General features: G+C 37.2%; 1 protein-coding gene across 2 annotated transcripts in view; it reads left to right on the forward strand.

Annotated features, from left to right (window-relative positions):
• The window catches only part of DTNBP1 (dystrobrevin binding protein 1), a 133020-nt gene that overhangs the window by 16838 nt on the left and 97804 nt on the right, over window positions 1-18378 (forward strand). For both annotated transcript variants that reach the window (XM_043590776.1, XM_043590777.1), the window contains exons 4-5: window positions 5887-5947; window positions 15886-16018. In XM_043590776.1, the coding sequence (XP_043446711.1) occupies window positions 5887-5947; window positions 15886-16018 (194 nt within the window). The remainder of the gene's footprint in view (window positions 1-5886; window positions 5948-15885; window positions 16019-18378) is intronic.

The raw sequence follows: 18378 nt of genomic DNA on the forward strand, positions 1-18378 counted from the left end.
AGATATCTTTTTGAGTTAGTGTTGTTTCCTTTGGGTAAATACCCAGAACTGGTGGGATTACTGGATCGTGTGGTATTTCTGTTTTTAATTTTTTAAGGATCCTTTGTTATGTTTTCCATAGTGGCTCTACCTGTTTACAGTCCCTCCAACGGTGCAACCGAGGGTTCCTCTTTCTCAACGTCCTCACCAGAATTTGTTGTATCTTTTTGATGATAGCCATTCTAACAGGTGGAAGGTGGTAGTTCCTTGTGGTTTTGATTTGTGTAATAATTAGTGATGTTGAGCATCTTTTCATATACCTGTTAGCCATTCATATATCTCTGGAAAAATGTCTAGTAACATCTTTTGTACATTTAAAAAATTACATTATTTGGGGTTTTTTGGGTATTGAGTTGTATGCGTTCCTTATATATTTTAGATATTAATCTTTTATCAGATACATGGTTTGGAAATTTTTTTTTCCCTTTAGGCTGTCTTTTCACTTTGTTATTTCTTCTGCTCTTCAGAAGCTCTTTATTTTGATATATTCCCACTGCTTTTTGTTGCTTGTACTTTAGGTTTGATAGCCAAAAAACCATTGCCAAGACCCATGTCATGGAACTTTTTACCTGTGTTTTCTTCCAGGAGTTTCATGGTTTCATGTCTTACATTTAAGTCTTTAATCCATTTTGAGTTAATTTTTGTGAGAGTATAAGTTAGGGGTATAGTTTCATTATTTTACATGTGAATATCCCATTTTCCTAGGACCGTTTATTGAAGAGACTGTCTTTTCCATTGAGTATTCTTAGCTCACTTGTCAAATATTAGTTGACCATGTGTGCTTGGGGTTATTTCTGGACTTTCTATTCTGTTCCATTGATCTATTTGTTTTTAGGCCAGTTCCAGACTGTTTTGATTACTGTTTTGATTACTGTATCTTGAAATCGGGAAATGTGATGCCTCTTTATTCTTGTTTCTTAGGTTGCTTTGGTTATTTGGTGTCTTTGTGGTTCCATATAAATTTTAGGATTGCTTTTTCTACTTAAAAAAAAAATGTCATTGGAATCTTGATAGGGATTGCATTAATCTATGGATAGCTTTTGGTAGTATTGACATTTTAACAGTATTTTCCCAGTCTATGAACATGGGATACCTTTCCATTTATTTTCATCTTTGATTTCTTACATCATTACCTTATACCTTTCAGAGTAGAGATCTTTCCCCTTCATGGTTAAGTTTATTCCCAACTATTTTATTGTTTCTGTTGCTATTGTAAATGAGATCATTTTATTTTTCAGATGATTTGTTGTTAGTGTATAGAAACACTACTGATTTTTGTATGTTAATTTTGCATCCTGCAGTTTTATTGAGTTTGTTGGTTAGATCTAACAGGTTTTTTTTGATGGAGTCTTTAGGATTTTCTATATATAAAATTATGTCATTTACAAATAGAGACAACTCTACTTATTCCTTTCCAATTCTGATGCCTTGTGTTTCATTCCTGATTGTTCTGGCAAGGACTTCTAGTACTGTGTTGAATAGGAATGGTGAGAGTGGGAGCCCTCGTTCCTGATCTTAGAGGAAAACTTACAGCCTATCATCACTGAGTATGATGTTAGCTGTAAGTTTATATATGGCTTTTATTATGTTGAGTTACATTCCTTTTATACATAATTTGTTAAGTTTTTATCATGAACAGATGCTGAATTTTATCAAATGCTTTTTCTGCATCTATCAAGATGATCTTATGATATTTTTTCAGTTCTATTAATGTGCTATATCACATTGATTAGTAGAGGTTGAACCATCTTTTTATCCCAGGTGTAAATCCTACTTGATCATGGTGAATGATTATTTAAAAAAATTTTTTTTTCAACGTTTATTTATTTTTGGGACAGAGAGAGACAGAGCATGAACGGGGGAGGGGCAGAGAGAGAGGGAGTCACAGAATCGGAAACAGGCTCCAGGCTCTGAGCCATCAGCCCAGAGCCCGACGCGGGGCTCGAACTCACGGACCGCGAGATCGTGACCTGGCTGAAGTCGGACGCTTAACCGACTGCGCCACCCAGGCGCCCCATGATTATTTTAATGTACTGCTGAATTCGACTTGCTGGTATTTTACTGAGTTTTTACATCCATCTATTCATCAGGGATATTGGTCTGTAGTTTTCTTTTCTGATAGTGTCCTTTTCTGGCTTTGGTTTCAGGGTACTGCTAGCCTCCTCAAATGAGTTTGGGAGCATTCCTTTTCAGTTTTTTTTGGAAGAGTTTGAAAAGGATTGGCATTGATTCTTCTTTTCAAGAAGAAACATTTCATGTTTAGTAAAATTCACCAGTGTGGCCATCTCATGCTGGGCTTTTCCTTCATTGGGAGATTTTTGATTACTGATTCAATCTTCTTACTAGTAATTGCTATTCAAACTTCTCTGTTTCTTTCTGATTCCATTATGGTAGTTTGTATGTTTCTTTTTTAAAGTTTTTTTTTTTTTTAATGTTTATTTTTGAGAGAGACAGAGACAGAGCGTGAGTGGGGGAGGGGAAGAGAGAGAGGGAGACACAGAATCTGAAACAGGCTCCAGGCTCTGAGCCGTCAGCCCAGAGCCTGACGCGGGGCTTGAACTCACGGACTGTGAGATCATGACTTGAGCTGAAGTCGGACGCCCAACCGACTGAGCCACCCAAGTGCCCCAGTTTGTATGTTTCTAAGACTTTTTCCATTTCTTCTCGGTTGTCCAGTTTGTTGGTGTATAGTTGTTCATAGTACCCTCTTATGATCCTTTGTTTTTCTGTGGTGTCAAATGTAATGTCTCCTCTTTCATTTATAGTTTTCTGGGTTTGGGTCCTCTGTCATTTTTCCATGGTTAGTTAGTCTAGGCTAAAGTTTTGTCAATTTTGTCTTTCCAAAGAATCAACTCTTAGGTTGGTTAATCTTTTTTATTGTTTATCTGTTCTCTATTTCATTTATTTTTTCTCTAATCTTTATAATTTCCTTCCTTCTGCTAACTTTGGGCCCTTTTCGTTTTTCTGGTTTCTTAAAGTGTAGAAACTTAGGTTGTTTATTTGAGATCTTTCTTTTTAATATAGGCATTTGTTATGAACTTTCCTCTTAGAACTGTGTCCCATAAGTTTTAGTATGTTGTACTTCCATTTTAATTTGTTTCAAGATACATTTTTATTTCCTGTTTAATGTCTTCTTTGATTTATTGATTGTTCAGGAGCGAGATTTTCAGTGACTGATGCAATCTTCCTTACTAATTATGGGTCTTTTCAGATTTTCTGTTTCTTTGGGATTCAGTCTTGGTAGGTTTTATGTTTCTAGGAATTTGTCCATTACATCTGGGTTATCCAATTTGTTGGCATACAGTTACTCATAGTACTCCCCTATAATCCTTTTTTATTTCTGTAAAATTGATAATTTCCCACTTTTCTTTCTAATTTTGAGTCTTCTTTTTTTTCCTCCTTAGTCCACTTAAAGATTTAATTTTGTGAATCTTTCTAAGGAACCAATTTTTTATTTCACTGATTTTTCTCAATATTTTTATTCACTATTTTATTTATCTGCCCTAATGTTTACTTTTTCTTCCTTCTGGTAGCTTGGGTTCAGTTTATTCTTTTTCTACTTCCTTAAGTTGTGAAGTCAGGCTGTTGATTTGAGATCTTCCTTCCTTTTTAATGTAAGCATTTATAGCTATAAATTTCACTCTTAGCCCTGTTTTTCTTGAGTCCTTAAGTTTTGGTATGTTGTAGTTTTATTTTCATTCATCTCTTAATACAGTCTGATTTATGATTTTTTTTCTTTGACCCATTGGTTATTTAAAAGTTTTAATTTCCACAAATTTGTGAATTTTTCAGTTTTCCTTTCATCCCTTTTTGATTTCAAACTTCATCCCATTGTGGTTAGAAAAGATACATTGTGTGATATCTATGTCTCTTTTTGTTTTAAAAAAGTGTATATATATATATATATATATATATATATACACACACACATACATACCCTTATATATATATGTATATATGTATACATATGTGTATATGTATATATATATATGTATGTATGTATGGGCTGTTTTTAGAGCAATTTTAGGTTCACAGCAAAATTGAGCAATAGGTTCAGAGATTTCTCATTTACTCCCCTTTAAAAAATTTATTGAGAGTTAATCTGTGGCTTAGCAAATGATCCATCCTGGAAAATTTCCCATGTACACTTGAGAAGAATGTGTATTCTGCTGCTGTTGGGTAGAATGTTCTGTATATATTTATATATCTAGTTGGTTTATTGTGGTGTTCAGGTCCTCTCTTAAGTATCTTTTGTCTGGTCATTTTAACCATTATTGAGAGTGAGGTATTGAAGTCTCTGTTATTGGAGAATGGTTTATTTCCCCCTTCAATGGTGTCAATTATTGCTTTGCATATTTGAAGATTATTGTTAATGATCTACCAGTTGTACTCTTACTGAGTACATTTATTAAAGAGTATCATTGTTAAAACCAGGAAATTGATACTACCCTATAACCGACAGACCTCATTCAGATTTCATCAGCTATCCCACAAATGTCCTTATTTGGGGACCAGGATCCAATCCAAGATCATAAATTGTACTTAGTCACTCTATCTCCTTCATCTCCATTAATCTGGCACAGTTCCCGAGTCTTTGTTTTTCATAACCTCGACACTTGAAGAGTATTTTTTTGTTATTTTGCAGAATGCCCCTCAGTTTGGGTTTATGTGCTATTTTCTCATGGTTAAATTCAAGTCAGTGGTGTTTTGGCAAGAATACCAGGAGGGCAGTGTTGTGTCCTTTTCAGGGCATCATATTAGTAGGCACATGATGTTTATGTGTTTCATTAGTCTTGATCACTTGGTTAAGGAAGTGTCTTCATGGTTTCTACACTGTTACACTGTTTCCCCCCTTTTAATTTATGTGTGTCCTTTGGGGAGATACCTTGAGACTATGTAAATATTTTGTTTCTCTTCCTAATTTCACCCAGGAATTTTAGCATCCATTAGAATTCTTTCCTGAAACAGTTATTGTTGTGCTTAGGAAGTGGTGATTTTTTTATTTTTATCATTTTTTTCTACAGTTATTAATGGAATTCTACAGAAGTACTTTTCCCATCTTCCCCATTCATTTATTCAGTTATTCATTTAAAACACTGTGGGGGCACCTGGGTGGCTCAGTCGGTTGAGCGTCTGACTTTGGCTCAGGTCATGATCTTGCGGTCCGTGAGTTCGAGCCCCGTGTCGGGCTCTGTGATGACAGCTCAGAGCCTGGAGCCTGTTTCAGATTCTGTGTCTCCCTCTCTCTCTGACCCTCCCCCGTTCATGCTCTGCCTCTCCCTGTCTCAAAAATAAATAAACGTTAAAAAAAAAAAATTAAAAAAAAAAATAAAACACTGTGAACTCTTGGAAGTTTGTTTTATTCTTCTAGTTATAACTCATTACTACCATTATTAGTTTGCTGCTCAGATTGTCCCAGGTTTGGCCATTGGAAGCTGCTTCAGGTTTCTTCTGTGTCCTTGTGAAATCCTATTGTTTTTTGAGTTGCTTTTTTCTTTTTCTTTCTCTTTTTCTTTTTTTTTCTTTCTTGGCACCATAGGAGTTCCAGGTTCAACTTTATTTATTTATTTTAATGTTTATTTATTTTTGAGACAGAGACAGAGCATGAACAGGGGAGGGGCAGAGAAAGAGGGAGACTGAAGACAGAATCTGAAGCAGGCTCTAGGCTCCAAGCTGTCAGCACAGAGCCTGATGCGGGGCTTGAACTCACGGACCGTGAGATCATGACCTGAGCCAAAATCGGATGCTTAACTGACTGAGCCACCCAGGCGCCCCCAGGTTCAACTTTAGATAGTGTTTTTTTTAAATGTGTGGTTTGCATTGAGAATTATTTTTGGCTTTTTTTAGGTATGAAGATACATGGGCTGCACTTCACAGAAGAGCCAAGGAATGCGCAAGTGCTGGAGAGGTAAAGAATGGGCTAACCTTGGGGGGAAATCTCTTTTTGCAGAGTTAAATGTTAAGAAATTAAATTTGGAATTGCATTAAAGTATCTTGCAGGATATCTGAAATTGAATTTAGTAGTTATGAAACTCCCTAAATTAAATTTTTGCAATTTTTCTCAACTAAATCTAAGCTGAGTTAGGCTTAGAGAGTTTATGACTTTTATCCTCAAGTCTCAAGGAGATATTTGGTTCATCTCAGTATAATGTTTTGAAGTTGAATCTGATGCCTAAAACCATTAATTTGCTTACCAAATAAATGTAAAAGTTTCAGGGGTCACCCTCAATTCACTTAGGGGAACAAACTATTTTGAGGCACTATGTGTAGAGTATATAATGTATAAAAGTGATTGTACTTTTTATAAAGTGTACTTTTATTGTGTATAAAGGTGATTGTGATGAAAAGTATTTGGTACACGTACTTATAGCTTTATTAGCCAAGATTAAATACTCTGTCCTATGGTTGTCAGTCAGACTTACTTCTTTATAAAAACACTTCCGCGATTCTGAATTATAATTAACATAGACTGACTTTCTTAACCACTTACCTAGATGTGGGAAGCTGTAATAGTTACATAGAGAAGAGTAATATATGTGATGAAAATTAGACATTAGTGTTTCTCTTAGAAATTACTGACAAGGGGGAATATAGGTTTCTGGTAGTAAGGCAGACTAGGTACTTTGAAAAGCCCTGTAGCTGTAAAACACTTAAATGCTGGATAGATATTTTAAAAATTATTTAATGCATTAGGCTCACACAAAAGGGAGATCCTAAAGGGGGGGTAAAAAAAAGAAAACAGAAGAAAAAAGGGAACCGAAATCAGAGTGGTTAAAAAAAACAAATATGGAAGCTGGGGTCAAATACTAAAATAAAAGCTTCAAGATTTATGGCGAAAGGAGACTCTGTGGGGAACTGGGTCTGAGACGCATACAGCTCCTGAATCTTTGAAGCAGCTGTATCCCTCAGTGAAAGGTTAAGGTAGGGGAAAAAAAGCTACCTGTCTACAAAAGGAGGCAACAGGGAAATCTGTCTTTGTAACAGCTGGAAAAAAATACAGTCCTGTTTCTAGATTTGTTACCATCATCTTGGCCTCGTATCAGTGCGGAGCCCCCCTCCATACTTCCTGCATAATTGAGGAAACACTGAATTAAGAATAAAGGAAACACAGGTGACTGTGTTCTTTGACACCCAACAGAAACAAACACAAAGTCTGTGTGGATGAAACTGTGTAAACCTAGGCCCCTCAATATTTCAACAGACCCAACTTTCTTTTTTTTCCTACAGATTTATTTTCTGCCACCTCTCAAAAAAAAAAAAAAATTTAGCAAACACACAGATATATTATGAAAAGTTTGAGAGGCACCAGAACCAAAGAATAAGACTTAGACCTACAAAAGACATTAGATACTGCACTGTTGGATATAGACTGTTAAATAGGTATATGCAGAGTCTTTTAAAGAGATAAAAGTGGATTAAAAAATGAGTAAGGAATAAGGCTTTGTCAAACAGACTTTAAAAAGTCAGTGACATTAAAAATCCAAAGTGTGTGCTTAAACAGCAATTGTATACAGCTGAAGAAAGAATATAGCAATGAAGAAAGAAAGTCACCTACTTAGAAGGGATCTCGGAGGTAAGGAAGGGATCTTGGAGATAAGGAAGAGATATCTGAGGTAAGAAAGGGATCTCAGAGATAAGAAAGGGATCTCTGAGATGAGGAATCTCGGAGATAAATATGAAAGAGGGGTTAGTAGAGAATAGTTACAGAAGATCTTTAGGTTGAACCCAGTGAGATTACCAGTATTGGACTAATTTTGCTCTGTAAAGTTAGTGTTTCATATGGATCAGCTTATCTAATAAACATTCTAGAAATAATGAGGGAAAGGCACTATAGGAAAAACTAAATATATAAAAGACCAATAGAACTACAAGGGAAAAAACAGATAAATCCGTGATCAAAATGGGAGAATTTTAAATCATTCCTCTTAGTTGATAGAAAAAGAAAAAAAAAACCCAAGATTAAAGAAGTATGGATATAGGAGATTTAAATAATGTGATTAACAAATTTGACTTGACGGACAAATGTAGAACACTGTCCTAGCAAATGTAAAGTACAGGTTCTTTACAGCATGTTTAGAACACTTGAAAATTGACCACTTACTGAGCTGTAAAGCAATTCTCAACAAGTTTCGTATAAGTGAAGTCATACAGACTGTTCTCTGATCCCACTGCAAATGAAGCTGAAAATCAACACAGGAAGACAATTTTGAAAATTCCATAGATTTGGAAATAAAAAATATTATGACTAATTTATGGTTCAAAGCAGGAAAATTATTGAAAACTTTATTTTGAAAAACGTTTTTAAAATATATTTATTTTTGAGAGAGTGGGAGAGATATAGAGCAGGGGAGGGCAGAGAGAGAGAGGGAGACACAGAATCTGAAGCAGGCTCCAGGCTCTGAGCTGTCAGCACAGAGCCCGACGCGGGGCTTGAACTCACAAGCCATGAGATCATGACCTGAGCCGAAGCCGGACACTTAACTGACTGAGCCACCCAAGCATCTTGGTATTGAAAACTTTAAAATTTACATGTAAGCTGTCGAATTTGCTCAAGTCTACTTAGATGGAAGTTTTATAGAGAAAAAAGAAAGACTGACAGTGACCTAAACTAACTTAAGAATTTGGAAAGCAAACAGAATAAGCCTTTAGGAAAGAATGGAAAAGATGATAGAGATAAGAGAAGTAAATAGAATATAAAAATACAGTCGAAACTAAAAGTGAAAAGTTCTTTTTTTTTTTTTTTAAAGTTTTACTTATTTTTAAGTAATTTCTACACCCAGCGTGGGGCTTGAATGTACAACCCTGAGGTCAAGAGTTGTGTGCTCTACCGACTGAGCCAGCCAGGTGCCTCCAAAGTGAAACGTTCTTAGAAAAGACTAATATAGTAGATAAATCTCTAATGGTGTTCATCAAGAGACAAATAATGTTAAGAATTGAAGAGAATGTTACCAGTTATCACAGAGAGCAAAAAGATTGAGTTTATGAACAACTCTGACAAATTTGAAAACTTGGATGAAATAGCAAAAATCCTAGAAATTTTTACCAAAATCAATTCTAGAAGCAATTCAAATAGGGAATAGGAAATTGCATTAGTGATTAAAAATTGTTTCTGCTCAGAAAGTGCTGCAGAGTTAGATAGAAGAGTTCTATCAAACTTGGGGAATCTACCGTTTCAGTGTTAGACCAACTCTTGTAGCAAATGAAAAAGAGGAAACTGTGCCCAACCCACTGAATGAGACTAACATAACTTTAATACTGAAACCAAACAAGGGAAGTATGAGAAAGTGACACTGAGGTCCAGTCTCACTCATGAATATAGATATAAAAATTATGAACAAAGTCCTCATCTCACTTAACTTCAGTTTCTGAAAGTCAGATGTTCCATGCAAAAGCTCTGACAAGGAGTCTATTTCCCATATTCTAAATTGGAAAAGTTATGACGTGTCACCCACAGCCCTCAACCAGCTTGCTTAACTATATTTAAAACCAGCAAAATGTCTGTACCTGGAGCAATGTGTTAGGATGTAGAGTGCTTAAAGCATAGTTTTCCGATTGATTACCAGACTTTTAACATGACTGTTAATAAAGCGTTGCTTATGTGCAGTCGTGCGGCCTCTGAGCGCCAGCAATATGCACCTCCTTTGTGGATGTGCTCCTCATGCTGGATCGTGGTTGTGATATTCTAACAGCTGTGTTTGAAATACAATTTGGGCATCTTCTCGCACACTGTTTTAAAGTGGGGGTCAAGCTGGCATATAAAGTTTTCCTACGTAAATATTAGCTGGAACTTGGTATTGTCATGTGGATGTCCTGTGAGTGCTGGATGATCAACAAAAGGCATTCTTTGGCGGACATCCTACACCGTATGCTTGTGTTGGCAGACAGACCCAGCAATGCGTAAAAACCAAAATCCTGTCCGCCAGGTCTATTCCAGGATTAAAAGGTAGACATCAGAGATTTGATAAATGCAACTGACCGCGTGAATATATTAAAGAAGAAAAATACGTGGCCATCAGATGCAGAAAATATAACGGACCAGTTGTATAATATCATACAATTAAACACAGGGATTCAGTACAATTCAGCATCTAATTAAAGTAAAATGATTTAGCAAGTTTTTGTAGAAAGTTAACTTCTTTGTCCTGATAAATTTCCCCAAACCTGAAGTATTTATTTGACTCACAGCATATCGATCCCATATTCAGCCATCTTGCTAAATCTGCTTTTCCAATAATTTGTATGTGGGCCCTGGAGTTGTTTTGTGTAGATGGTAAGTTTTGTTGCTTCCCTCCTAATGTGTAGAACTTCCATTTCTTCATATCTTTTATACTGGCTAGAACCTCCAGAGTAAAAGTACTTGAAGACCTTCATTCACATTTTGACTCCATCAGAGTTAAATGTGAAAGAGAAATTACATCTTTTGGAAAATAGTGGACAACCTTTAAGACCTCAGGGTAGAGAAAGATTTCTTTTTAATGTTCATTTATTTACTTTGAGAGAGAGCACCAGTGGGGGAGGGGCAGAGAGAGAGAGGGAGAGAGAGAGAGAATCCCAAGCAGGTTCCATGCTGTCAGTGCAGAGCCTAACGTGGGGCCTGGTCCCATGAATCGAGATCATGGCCCAAGCTGAAATCAAGAGTTGGACGCTTAACTGACTGAACCACCCATGCGCCCCAAGAAAGATTTCTTAAAGAAGGCATAAAAAGTACCAACCAAAAATACTAATAATTTTTATCAGAAGTTCTACTCATTAAACAACACCATGAAAAAGTGAAGCAATTCATAATACAGAGGACAAGTGTTCGTAAAATAGGAACAACAAACCAATAAAAAGAGGGCGATAACCCAATAGAAAAGTGAGCAAAAGCTATGACCAGGCATTTTACAGAAGAAAATAAAAGAGTGGCCAGGAAACACGAAAATGTGTTTTGGAGTTGATTAGTAATCAGAGAAATACAAATTGAAACCACAAATCTGTACTCATTAGATTAACAAAACTTTAAGCCTCGAGTGTCTGTGTGGATGGTCATTATTTGCAGAGGACAGTGTGGTTTCTTGCCTTGCAAGAAACATGATGAGGAACGACTAGAACTAGAGGGTGTAGATCCATTGCCACGATTGCATTAGAAAGCATGAGTTGGCACTAAGTAAGAGTTGAAGTTGCATATACGTCTCCAAGAGCAGTTCTCTTCCTGGGGATATTTCCAGAGCATTGCAGCTCAAGCTTTCCCCTGAGAACATTGGTATGGCACATATTTCCTCTGACAATGTCAGCTTTGCATTTATTACCTAGGAAATAGAGGAGGCTCCTTGAAGTCAGAGGTGGCTAGGCCCGGGCAGGTGGCTACTCATCCCAGGTCGCATTGAGCCTGTCTGGGAGGTGAGGGCACTATCTTGGATGCAGCTGTAACTCATTTGTGAGACATACACATGTGCACCGGGAGACTTGTACCAGGATGTTTGAGCAGCTTTTCCAGAACTTTCGGCAGTTACACAGTCCCATCTACAGAATAAATTCTAGTGTTATTCGTAAAATCAAATACCACACAGCAGGGACGATTAGTGTACTACTGCATCTGTGTGAATCAGCATGGGGAGGCCCACAGTGTTCAACAAGTACTGTATTCTGTAGAGGAGCTTTAACAAGTAATTCTTTTGATTGTACAAAGTGTTTTATAATGAAATATATAGGAGAACGAATTTCCTGTAAGATACGTTGTTGAATTCATGCTATTTGAGGTTCTTAAATTTATTCACAGCGTTATTGTAAGACCCACATCTGATCAAAAGTACCTCTGTTGTTTTCCAGAAATATAGTACTCAGCTTTAAAGATGAAAGTTTACTGGGGCGCCTGGGCGGCTCAGTCAGTTAAGCATCCAACTTCAGCTCAGGTTATGATCTCATGGTTCATGGGTTCGAGCCCCATGTTGGGTTTTGTGCTGACAGCTCAGAGCCTGGAGCCTGCTTTGGATTCTCTGTCTCCCTCTTTCTACCCCTCCCTTCCTCCTTCCCTCCCTCCCTCTCTCTCACTCAAAAATAAAGAAACATTAAAAACATTTAAAAAAAAATGAAAATTTATCTTAAATTCCTCTGATGTATTGTTGAGACATACATAAATATTTAAAACGTCTATCTATAATATGCACGGTGTTAACCTAGGATGGGTTTATTTTGTCAGACTGTTGCTCCTGTATCTTTGGTGGCCTTGAACCAAACAGTTTCAACCTGCTGGGGCAAATACACTTAGGAACCATTCAGTCTTTTCTGACACATTATTTTATACTCATCTTAAATTTTAAAGCTAGTTCTTACTGTATAGTCTTAAAATTCAGATGGTATCTTAGAAAATGAACAGTTGTGGTTTGTCTAGGCTTTTCTACACCTTTTTTCTTTTTCAACAAGTTCTTAAATTTTTTTTCTTTCTAGCAATATATAAATGAATAGTTAATAATGACGTTAGGGGTTAGACTCTGAGGGCAGTTTTTAAAAGTCAGACTCTCAGTACATTATTTTCTTATTCCTATTATTGTGAAATACTTGTTTGCCTTCAAATTGAACCCTTAAGATTCATGGTTTAACAATTTGAAGTGTGAGCTGGTTAAATTAGACGTGCTTCTCTGTCTTTGCAGTCCAGTGTGGCTCTCTTCTGTGGTTTCACCGAACTGCTGGTTGGAAATCCTAGTTTCTGCGCTAGCACGTTTGACCTTGGGCACCTAACCAAGTCTCTCTGTTGTTTGTTTCCTCATCTATAAAATGGCACGCATAACACCACCTATCCTGCTTACCAAACAACGTTGTTTGGCAATCACATGAAATTATGTACCCCCAAAGCGCTGAACTATTGAGTTTCATATACAGTTGGGTACTATTATTAGCTGTCTTGTCATTCGTTGGCATTCTCCTTCCAGTGTCTTCATTCTGCCTTTAGTACCCAACAGAAGGAATTTTGGAATGAAGCTGTGGGTTTGTCTTCCTGCTTAAATTTGATTTCCTGGTGTTAGATCTGGTTTTATTCAGAACTGTTTATTTAGAGGTGGAAAAATTAGCCTTCTTGTGATCATTTCTTATCATGAAGTCAAGTTGATCGTTTTTTTAGAACCTTTTCTTTTGCCAGCATTTTCACTTCTTCCTTTCATACAGCCTGTAGCGCAAGCCCTAGAATATTAAGCACGTGAGCTTCAGTGTCAGATTCCGTAGGATTGATCTCAGTCCACTCTGGCCCTTGGGAAAGTGATGTAACTTTATTACGCCTCAGTTTCCTCCTCTGTAAAATAGAGGTGATAATGGTGCTTAGTTTATAAGGTTGCTGTGTGCTCTAAGCGAGATAATGTATGTAAATCGCTTAGCACAGGGCCTGGTACACAGAAAATGCTCAAAATGTTTTAGTTTTATTACGTAATTATTGAATCCGTTCAGTCTCTCATTCTTTCCAATTAAAATGGCATGTTAGTGTATTCTGATATATTTTTTCTATATTGTATATATTATTTCTCATATCCTATATTCAGAATATAATTTTCAGTTTTCTGGAAGGCAAGAACTAGATTGTAGTTGTTTTTTGTTTTTTTTTTTTTTTCCAACATTTATTTATTTTTGGGACAGAGACAGAGCATGAACGAGGGAGGGGCAGAGAGAGAGGGAGACACAGAATCGGAAACAGGCTCCAGGCTCTGAGCCATCAGCCCAGAGCCCGATGCGGGGCTCGAACTCACGGACCGCGAGATCGTGACCTGGCTGAAGTCGGACGCTCAACCGACTGCGCCACCCAGGCGCCCCTAGATTGTAGTTGTTTTAATATTTATGCTGCACTTTAATTTTCAGTAAGACATGGTTAATATCAAAAAATTGTTCTAGATTTTTCAGATTCACCTGATTAACCAGGATAGTTAAGCTTTAACAGACTTTGTAAAAAAAAAAAAAAAAAAAGAAATAATAATGCACTACATACCTAGAAAAATATATTATTTATCCTCAAGTCAGCCTGTGATATAGGAATTATTTTTTCTTCTTTAGAGTTTAAAACCCGGAGCTAAAAGAATTTGGGAGACCTGCTACCAGGACATAAGCATCAAGTGGGCAGAATTTGTTCTGTTTCGTTCACCATTGTGTCCCCATAGCCCAAATAGGGAGTGGTCAGGAGAAGTTTATATGGATAAATTTTATGAACACAGATCCTTGTTTCAAGCCTCAGTTCTCTTAGTCTGGCATCACGGCTATATATATTAACATTGCTCAGCATTACTTAGACTCCTCTTAGGGATCTTTATAAAACTGGTGGGCAGTAGGCATTAAAAAAAATTTTTTTTTTAACGTTTTATTTATTTTTGAGAGAGAGAGAGAGAGAGAGAGAGTGCAAGCTGAGGAGAGGCACAGAGATGGAAACACAGAATTCAAAGCAGGCTTCAGGCTCTGAGCTGTCAGCACAGAGCCCAACATGGGGCTTGAACTCACAAACCGTGAGACTATGACCTGAGCTGAAGTCGGATGCTTAACTGACTGAGCCACCCAGGCACCCCGACAATAGGCATTTTTAAGTAAACAAAATTAATGAGTGGTACAGCTTGAGTAAAGCTTGGTGTCACCTCTCCAGCTCAGTCTGGAGAGATGATGTGGTCTTCACTGCAGTGTGGGCTGAAAAGCAGGGGGGAGGTGTGTGAGCCTGGGGGACAGAGTGAGGAAACCAGGCAGCTTCTAACCCTCTCTGTCTGAGCTTAGTTCTTTTGTTTCCATGTTGAGAATTTCTTGAATGTTAAAATGTCGAAACCCAAGCAATCTAGCACCACGTACAAATAATTTTGCATCTAGTTTTGATATTTTATTTCTCTAAAGTTCTCTGTTACTTTAGTGAGATTCAGTAACAGTTTGTTATATTCGTGCTCTAACTGCTGAAAAATCTTAATCTTGGGATGTGTAAATTGTCTTTTTTTAAACCGTGAACTCTGATTTTCAGACAAAATTCAAATACATTTTCTGTTAGATAATGAATTTGCAGTCTTTGTATTTACTGTACTAATGTGGTATCTTTCACAGTGCTTGCTTACCATTGGTGATGTTTTCAGAAGATGACCTCTCCTTGATCCTTCTAAATCTTATCCTAAGTCTTCTCTCTCCCACCGTGTTACGACGAAAACAAAATTGTCTGGGAGAAACTGATGACTGTCATTTTTTCCACGGTCCTCAGTAAAAGAAGTTAGAATTCTTTTAGGCCAGTCTGGTATGTCACTGCCATGCTATTAGGAGCCCTTCACATCTGAATTCCTTGTTGACATAAATCCTTTTCTCCTTCTTCTGGAATTGATCACTTGCCTCAGTCATTCCTTCCTAGACAAGTACTGTTGACCTTACTTTATGCAGTACGTTCCTCTTTAAATGTAAAGTGAATCCTATATATTCTAAAGGCATCAAGGAGCTTTTCTGTTAAAAAAAATTCCTTTTGTAAAGCAAATAATTACCCGGTAATTGTGTTTCGGGTTGTTTTTTGTTTTCCTTTTGGTTGTTAGTGTTGGTTTTTTGATTTATTTTTCTTCTAGATTTGGATTTTCAAATACATAGTTTACTCAAAAGTAGGGTGTACTTAGAAGTGATTTCTGAGGTCATTTCTGAACTTTCTCTTCTCTGGGTAAAGATGCACGGAGACCAACAGTAATTTGAGGTTTTCCACACTGAATATTAAGTTGGTTCTTTTCTAAGAAAGAAAACAACTCCAGTTTTCTTTAGGTTGTCCTGTTGTGGGACACCAGCAGAGGGGTTTTTAAAGCTAACGTTGAGCAACTCTCATTGTGCTGACTGTCATTTCCTTGTGCCTGAAATCGGGTTTTGCTTTACTCTTGCTCCTCTGTGTTGCAGCTGGTGGACAGTGAGGTGGTTATGCTCTCCGCACACTGGGAGAAAAAGAAGACGAGCCTCATCGAGTTACAGGAGCAGCTACAGCAGCTTCCAGGTCTAATAGCAGATTTAGAATCCATGGCAGCAAATCTGAGTAAGTGTTAACGTTTGTGTCTGTACATGACTTGTAGGAATGAAAATAATTTGGACAGGACTCAGTATGAATTCAAAGCCTTCTAAGAATACATTACAGTCTTGGTCAACATGATTTTGTTTGGAAAAGAGTGAGTTATAGTTAATTTCATGTTCTGATTAACTGAGGATTAGGCAGGAAATGGTTTTAAAGTCTAGAAGTTATTTCTAAAATATATGCTAACCTTTCCTGCCTCAGTTCAGCCTAGGAAATATAATTTGTTGATTCTTAGAGTGACTCAGGGTTGTGTGTGACATCAGCTCTCTGTTTAAAAGTATAAATGTATAAAGTAAAAGGGGTTATAGTGACTTGTTCTGGTTGTAGAATGTCCTGTAAAAGTCATTGCTTTAAAAATGAGGTCTTCTTAGAGCTTCATATCTTCAAATAGGTTTTTTTTCCCCTCCTTGAACACTTGAGAGATGAAAGAAATCCAGTTCAATGAGGGTATCTGTTTGGCTAAATTGATACCTTGTGGAAGTTTATATGTATATATTTATAATTATATATATAATTATAATTATAAATACATATATTATAGTTTTCATTGTAATAAATTACACTCATATTCTTGATTTCTTGAGTTTATAATTAAAAAAAATGCCTTTTTTCTTTGCCAGTGCCACATTTTAGGATAACACTGTGGCTCACTGTTTTCTAACCAAGCTTAAGATCTTAGTGAAATGTAGGAGTAGGAGTATCTACATGGGAGATCAACTTCCTGGGGCAATAACCTGATCCAGTGTTGTAGGTAAGAAGGTGAGGATACCCTACATCTCTCCTTGTTTTTCAGTATTTTCTTTTCTTAAGCAAAACAAAAATGATTTACAAAGCAAATCATTAGTAAATTTGACAACAGTTTTTTGTGTGTGGATAAAATGGACCCGAATGGTATTTAGAATGCCGTTGCTGGTAACCGTAGCTAACATTTATAGCACCTGTTATATGTCAGACATTGGTAGGTGCTTTACAAACATTATCTTTAATCCTTACCTGAAACCTTTGAAAGTAGCTATTGTTATCCCATTTGACAGCTAAGGAAAGTAAGACTTGGAGGGACTCTGGCTCACTCAGGGTCACGCAGTTCAATGAGATGTGGATGCAGGATCCCCGTCACAGCGATGACGCCCTCAGTGGGGATGACAGTTCGGAAGCTGTCAGTAGCCTCTTGGACTGACTATTCTTAAGTCTCTGGCTGTTACAGAGCTCTTCTGGTGGTGGTGTTTTGTGATTTCCGAAGGCAGGGCATGAAAAAGCAATTCTGGGTCTTAAGAGAAATGTCAAATAGCTGTGGTTGCCCTCTGCCTGACTTCCCTCTTGTGGGGATAGTAATGATCCTTGTCCGGCCTTTGATGGCTGACTATAGAAATAGTCTCCAAGATATTTGGAATTTTCTTCTTAGCCGCTTTCTTTTGGCTTATCTTCCTGTATCTCACAGAGTCATTTGCTGTATATTGCTTGTGTGTATGTCTTTGCAGATAGGATAACCTCCCTTCTTTTTTTCCTAGCTGGGAGTGCATTCTGTTTATAGATGTTCTTTGTTCGATAGCACTTTCCTGATTAAATGCATTTTGCTGCAATTCTAATTATTCTTGTAGTTAATTCTGCTTGGGAAATGCAGTTTATAGGCGTCTTTCTTAAAATAGAATATACAGGCATACCTCAGACATTGTGGGTTTGGTTCCAGACCACTGCAATAAAGCAAATAGTGTAATAAAATGAGTCAAATGAATTTTTTGGTTTCCCAGTGTATATAAAAGTTATGTTTTACACTACACTATAGTCTATTAAGTGTGAAATAGCCTCATGTCTAAAAAAATAGCGTACGTACTTTAATTAAAAAATACTCTTGCTAAAATACGCCAACCATCACCTGGGCTTTAAGTGAGTCATAATCTTTCTGGTGGCTCTTGCCTCCATGTTGATGGTCAGGTTGGTGCCTGCTGAAGGTGGGGTGGCTGTGGCAAGTTCTTAAAGTAAGACAGTAATGAAGTTTGCGGCATTGATTGGCTCTTCCTTTCATGAATGATTTCTCTGTAGCAGGTGATGCCGTTTGATAGCCTTTCACCCACAATAGAACTTCTCTCAGAACTGGAGTCCGTCCGCTCAGACCCTGCCGCTGCTTGATCAGCTAGGTTTATGTGACATTCTACATCTTCTGTTGTCCTTTCGACAGTCTTCCCAGCATCGTCCCCGGGAGTAGATTCCAGCTCGAGAAACAGCTTTCGTTGCTCATCCATAAGAAGCATCTCCTCGTCAGGTTTTATCGAGGTGGCGGCCATTCAGTCCCGTCTTCAGGTTCCACTGCTAATTTCAGTTCTCTT

This window comes from Prionailurus bengalensis, chromosome B2 (genome assembly GCF_016509475.1).
Source record: "Prionailurus bengalensis isolate Pbe53 chromosome B2, Fcat_Pben_1.1_paternal_pri, whole genome shotgun sequence".
Classification (NCBI taxonomy): domain Eukaryota; kingdom Metazoa; phylum Chordata; class Mammalia; order Carnivora; family Felidae; genus Prionailurus; species Prionailurus bengalensis.